The sequence below is a fragment of the Etheostoma spectabile genome, chromosome 14, assembly GCF_008692095.1.
Source record: "Etheostoma spectabile isolate EspeVRDwgs_2016 chromosome 14, UIUC_Espe_1.0, whole genome shotgun sequence".
NCBI lineage: Eukaryota > Metazoa > Chordata > Actinopteri > Perciformes > Percidae > Etheostoma > Etheostoma spectabile.
Genome location: NC_045746.1, coordinates 3,222,308 through 3,229,083, shown reverse-complemented (window position 1 = coordinate 3,229,083; position 6,776 = coordinate 3,222,308). Strand labels below are relative to the sequence as shown.

At 39.2% G+C, this 6,776-nt stretch overlaps 1 protein-coding gene across 5 annotated transcripts in view; it reads left to right on the top strand.

The window, feature by feature from the left end:
- Positions 1-6,776, top strand: part of elmo1 (engulfment and cell motility 1 (ced-12 homolog, C. elegans)) — a 99,928-nt gene that overhangs the window by 81,549 nt on the left and 11,603 nt on the right. For all 5 annotated transcript variants that reach the window (XM_032534950.1, XM_032534947.1, XM_032534949.1 and 2 more), the window contains one exon: positions 5,248-5,411. In XM_032534950.1, the coding sequence (XP_032390841.1) occupies positions 5,248-5,411 (164 nt within the window). The remainder of the gene's footprint in view (positions 1-5,247; positions 5,412-6,776) is intronic.

The following is a 6,776-nucleotide window of genomic DNA, read 5'->3' as shown; positions in this document are numbered from 1 at the left end:
AAAGTAATTGAGATATGGACATGCTTTATACAACTTGTAACAGGCTTGATCCATTGATGATTTACTGAAAATTTGGTGGCAAAAATGTGTTTTTCAAAAATTTCAAAATGGCGGGAAGTTTTTCTAGACGGACCTTAATGATCCATGAGGCTTTTTTGTAGAGCACATTAAGCTTCACCTGTGTGAGAAATTTCTAGTCAATCAGACTTAAGGTGTTGCGGGGCGTGGCCTTTCAAAGTGTGTATTTTGAACCCTAACCAGAAGTAAACAATATCTGTTACCTACATAGTGAATGGACAAAAAGGGCTTGTAGGTAAAGTATTAGAATATAAAATGATTTAACAGTGACAACGGCAGCTTTGCCTTCTGTTTAGTAGTCGAGCCATGAATCTTCAACCCCTGCTTCTTAGAAGTCGTGTCAGCTTCTAATACATATATTTTGCATCTTTATTCAATGCATTTTTATCCGCTTATTTTTTATTCTAAATTATTTATTTATTCTAAATTTAATGCAAACCGTAGCAGCAATCCATTCCCTGTACATGATAAGAGACAGGCATCCTTTCATGTCCATATGTCCATCTCTGTGGCATTGTTTTATTTTCAATGACCTCATGGTCAACTTTGAAGGAGATAATTATGAATTGAACATGGTTGCAGAGAGGGAGAATGTAATTACCATTTCAATAAGTGGAACATGGGTTCCCTGAATTCTCTTTTTTTCTGCTGCTTATCAAAAAAGAAAACAGGCACTCTGAAGTGCGTCTGCTCTTACATTTGTGTGACAGCTTCCTTTTTTGTGTGGGCATGCTTTGCCTACATGCCCACTAAAGTGCCTCTGCAGCACAATCTCCAGAATTCCCCACCCAGGTTTGAATGGCGGGTGAGCATTTGAGTGACAGCTAGTAAATGATGTCATTAGCATCCTCTTAGGTAAATGAAGCAGTGGCGACAGTCGATTGGTCGGAGAAGGAGGACGGTAATTTGTTACCATCGATGCGTTGTCGATGATGGATGGCGGGACGACTTCAGGAAAGAGGAACTGCCCAACTGTAATGTTTTAGGAGAGAGACTGAAAGGAAGAGAGTAGAAGAGTAAGGATGGAGTATTGTGGAAGACGAGTCTGTGTGGCCAGCTCTTCATTACTTGTGCTAGACGGCTCATGGGACAATGTTTAATTACTTTTACTGACACTTGCTCTGCTGTCTAACTTCCCTTCTAACGAGCTACAAGAAAGAATCATGGCCTGTTGTCTGGAAGAGATTAGGGAGCATGAGTGGAAATGTAGACAACGGCTCGGACAATGAACAATTCTCCACTTATCACCCTGAGTGCAGCAAAGATGACTGCAGTACAAAACTGAGCCTAAATTTATCCCTAGTGAGCTCAGCTTGCAAAGTTTGTTCCAGCGCTGACGTAATCTCACCTCTACCAAGGTGCTCTCTGAGCAATCAGCGGATGAAAAAGAAGGAAGCACATCAAATATTCATAATGCCCCTCCGCCCTGTTGTGAAAGGACCATGTGTTCGTATTAAACTTGATGAATATCCGTGGTGTTAATTAGCATGAGTGCAGCCACATGGGCCAACAGAATTGTTTTACTGCCAGAGACATGACTCTAAACAAGGAATATTAATGAACATTCTCTTGGGACAGCTCTGCTAAAACACCAGTGCTGGAAAGCAAGCTGCAGGTGACAATCAGATGTGTGTTAAAAAGGTTACCAGTTATATGATTTAAGGGTTTAAAACTGGTGTTTTGGGGGACTGCAAATGGTTATGAAATCTCACTTTTTGTTATACAATTTTCTTTTATTTTTAAAAAGCTTGAGGGAAAATTTTCCTTCTAGACACACTTAATTATCAGGATAATAGGAGTGTGTATGTATGGAAATTTATGATAGGCAACTCTGTGAAGTTGTCATTAAAAGTAGTGGACAGGAGTGATGAATCTCTCGTAGCATGATTGCAAGCTGTGGCTTCATCCATTTGTCTGCTCATTTTTCAGCTCAAACAGGAGGAGGGGAGGCTGAGTGTTGGTGCTGGGGGTTGTAAATCTGCTGTTAGTTGGAGATGATACCCAGCGGTGAGAGTGAACATAAATAGTTCAACGTTGTTTCAGCTGAGGGAAAAATTGACAGTTGTCTTTATGGCTGGCTAAACTAATAGAATTGGAAGGGACAGACACGTGAATAAACAAAATGAAATCCTTCTTATAACTGGCTACCACAAGCCTACATTTTAGCTCAGAATCTGCACGTAGTCACCTAAAGATAGATTAGATTAGATTAGATTCAACTTTATTGTCATTACACATGTACAGTACAAGGCAACGAATGCAGTTGGGTCTTATGTATTGCACTTCTGGTTAGACCCAAACTGCATTTCGTTGCCTTGTACTGTACATGTGTAATGACAATAAAGTTGAATCTAATCTAATCTAATCTAAAACAGGTCCTGACCTACGGGGAGGGGAAGTGTCTACCCTTGCTCTCTTGTGGTCTTCTGTGACCTGTATACAGTGGTTTTCAAATTATTTTATGAGGTTAATGTTCTGCACACAAGGCCAAGAGCAGCGCTTCTTTTTTAATCAACCCAAAAATCTAAACAACCAAGATTATGATCTTAACTTTTGTCTGCTTCTGTTGAAGTGGATATTAAAGGTCCCATGGCATGAAAATTTCACTTAATGAGGTTTTATAACATTAATATTCATTGCCCCAGCCTGTCTATGGTCCCCTGGTGGCTAGAAATGGTGATAGGTCTGAACCGAGCCCTTTTCTGCTTTGCCTGCCCAGAGAATTTGGCCCACCCATGAGAGGAAAACGAGCAAAGTGGCAGTTGGTCTAGGCCACATCCCCAGCCTCCACCTCCAACTATGTGTGTCACACAGATTAAAAATCTAGACGGCAAGTGATTATTGAATTACATCAACTGGAGGATTGGAATGGTTTGTCACATTTGATCACTAATATATACAAAAGCTCATTTCTAAGATAAGCTGGCAAGAAAAGCTGTGTTTGCTTTTCTAAATAACTCTCCATTTGACCCAACTGTCCTCTTTTCTGTTGCTGTTGTCATGTGTGTGTTTTTCAAGGTCAATTTGTTGCCTGTTAGAAAATACACTGAATACACTGCCTCCGAACATATTTTCATTCCAAAAAAAATAATCCCTGGATTAAATTGTGTAATCAGTGAGAAAATTACTTGTGGTGGGAGCTGAGCGTTACCTTCAGGGCTTATCAGATATAGAATGAAAAATGGGTTAATTTCTTTTTTGGGGCACCCTCACTGTACCAGTGCCAGCGTTTTAAAAAGGGGACCAGACTACATCTTAATGTATTTTTTACACAGTGAACGCAATGCTGATTCAAGATTCTTATTTCCTTTTTGGCATCTCAAATCATCTATTTTTGATGCTGTCACCCCTGGCTTAGTCTGACTAGTGTGAATTCAGAAGTTAGCAAGTTAATGAGTAATCACCTTTCAGTAAATGTAAACAGTGAAAACAATATTACATAAGACTATGTTTGGGATTTTGGCTTGGCATGGTTGTTAAAGTTGAGGAGCCCAGATGAAACAGAATAGAATAGTAATGAAGAAAACAGTTCTAAGAAACAAAAACATTTACTTCTGAGTAAATGCATGACACACATAACTGTTATTGTCTGTTGTTGCAATAGAGTTTATGCGTTGTGAGGAAGTGTTTGCAAAGGCTGGAAATACTTGTGAGTTCTCAAGCATTTGATCAACAAGGCACACAGAGAAAAAAGAAATACAATAGTGAAACCAAATGGAACAGAAGAGAAGACAGTCTATTTATTTCTGCCATCTCAGTATGATCTGATCCAGTGATTCGGCATCCGCAGGCCCACAGCTGGCTGCTAACAAGGCTGATCCATAATCAGGGCTGCTTGTCACGTCTACCATCACATTGTCTCCATTAACTGGAACAGCGCTGCTCAACCTCGATAGAGAAATGGTATGGAGTCAAGTTTATTTTTACAGCCAAATATCACGTATAATGCCTCAGCAGGATTTATAGGCCCACATCGTTCCGAGCTGTGTAAGCTGCTCTCAGTTTTGAGGGGAAACCGCTGTTGCAGTTGATGTTCTGTTGTGTTTGAACAATTTCAGCACATTAGGAATGATGTTTGCTCCCATTTAAGTCTCTTGTGTGTGGGATGAATACCTTCACAAATATAGAATCCATTTTTGAGATATATTAGTGTTCCAATTATAGTTATGCACACTGCATATCAGATTGTCAGAGTGCAAAGCTAAATGGAAGCAGCTGTCACTTAAGCTTAGGATTAATTTTCCAAAGGCTCGTGTATGTGCAGGAGATTGAGGAGATTTTATACTTTGATAAGAATTGGTGCTTTATTAACTGTAAAAATGAATGTCATAAAGTAGCTCAAACTGGGGTTTAATTCCTTTCCCCATCCTAATTGAGATGAGTGTATAGGGCTCAAAGCTAAAATATATAAGCAATATTAGAGCAAGTCATTTAAAACAAAATCTGTTGATACATTTTTAAGATCAGATTTATTGAGATGTCAAATACAAATCACCTTGTCAGTTTTCCCCAACTGACCACTTTTTGTAAGTTCTCTGCATAAACATCAGATAATATCTTCTTTTGGTTTGTGGTCTATGTCAGTTAAATGGATTGATATTGTTTTGCTGTTGAGTTCTGTGCGGAGACTTCCATTGTCTCCTGACATTAATGCATACATGGCAGGCTAATTGATTGAGACATGCGTGATGTGTTTTATGTGTTGTTGCAGAGTGTGTTCCTAATGTATTGTTACCTCCATTGATCACAAAGACCCCTCAAGTGGGATTGATGACTTGGAACACCACTCATGTCATGCTTTTGCAGCCACAGCCAGACTAATGGTATTATCCAGCTGGGGTATTATAGTCCAATTCTGTGATGCATGTCACCGCTAACAGTTGACTAGCCACAGTCAAATTATTCTGCTTTGCTCTTTTCCTCTAAAGGCTCAGTGCACCAGACTGGATTATACCAGTTCTGAAAAAAAACATTAATCCTGTTGGGTTAGTGAAAAGAAGTTGATATGCTCCCCTGCCCCCCCAAAATAGGATGAGGGTTAGTTTTGACTTCCTGACTGTACAGACTCTGTCTGTGGCCAATATACACAAACACTATTTCTACGTCCTGTATGGCTCCTCTATCCATGATGATCTCATCTTGCCATTCTCTGCCTCTTCTCCTTTGCAGGTAATGCAGGTGGTGAGGGAGCAGATAATGCGAGCGCTGACTCTTAAGCCTAATTCTCTGGACCAGTTCAAGAGTCGCCTGCAGAACCTGAGCTACACAGAGATCCTGAAGATACGCCAGTCCGAAAGGATGAATCAGGAAGACTTCCAGTCCCGCCCCATCCTGTGAGTTGAGCAATCAATGACAAGTATGATCTTGACATATTTGTCAAAGGGTTATATTGGTTATCTGAAGTCAAGATGGTAACGAAATGCTGAACTTAATGTGAATAATATAAACTAAAATTGTATTCATGCATATTGTATGTCTGACAGCTTTGTTTTAAGGAAAATCTTATAATATAATCTTATAATAATCTTATATGAATACGAAGAAAAGACATTTTCTGTAGAGTTGGAAGAACTGCTCAGTGATATTTACCTTCTCTTCATCTACCTAATCAGTGCCTAACTAAAATGAGGACATCATTTGCATCTACAAAAAAGAGCCTTGGTCATTAAAATGCGTATAATCGCTTCTTTTTTCTCCTTTCCATTTGTCAACCAAATGCCAGCTACTGGCATACATGCACCTGCGCTCTCCTCACGTGATTGAAAATATGCATTGAATTCAAATTGCCTGCAAATAGCCTTCCAAGTGAATACTCCATTAACGACCCTCCAGCTCACTAAGCGTGGCGAGCTAGTCTGTAATAGATCATTCATTGACTGATCCTGGATGCAGGGCCTGTAATGGAGAACATTGTTTTGTCCTCTCTGTATTTAATGGAGTAGCTAGCACTATTGGAAAATTGTCTCACAGAGAGAGCTTGTCCCTCTGAACAGTAATCAATGCTGAGCCAAGGGCTTATTGGATCAATATTGGAAGGGAGAAACCAAACTTTAGCAACCAATTAATCTTATTGGAGAAAGCAAAACAAAAGCGAAAGGAATTGTGGAAAAATACACCCCAAAATGATGTAGTTATCTTATCTATAAGATCTATACATTTCATCATGTATAACACATTGAATCCCCTTGTATTAACTAGAAAAAACTAAGTACAGCAGAATGCAACAAGTTCATACTTAAACTCAGGGTGAATTATGAAGAACATTTTAACATTTTATTCCAGAATGACTGTTGGAAAAGGATGATGAGTCTCTCTTCAACAGTGTGAGACTACCCCAGGGTGGAACTTTCCTCTAATCAATACAGCACAGTCATGACTTATGAACGTAATGAGCAGAGCGTGTCAGACTGCAGATTTAAAAAAGCTCTGTACTGCCTGCTATAAGTGCTGACAGTTTTCTGCCATCAATTATTGTAGAAAATGGCTACATCAAAAGAAGGTGAACACAACCTATTATAGCTTCAGATCAAAGCTGTGTCTCTTGTAGAGCTGTTTTTCATTTTATATCATTTTGACTCCTGTAAACTCTCCAAGGTATTTCTGCTATAATTAGTAAAATATAGTTTGTTGCAATATATATGGAAAGTTTGGCATGTACTGAAAGTTGCTTACACCAAACTGCTAAATCAATATCACAT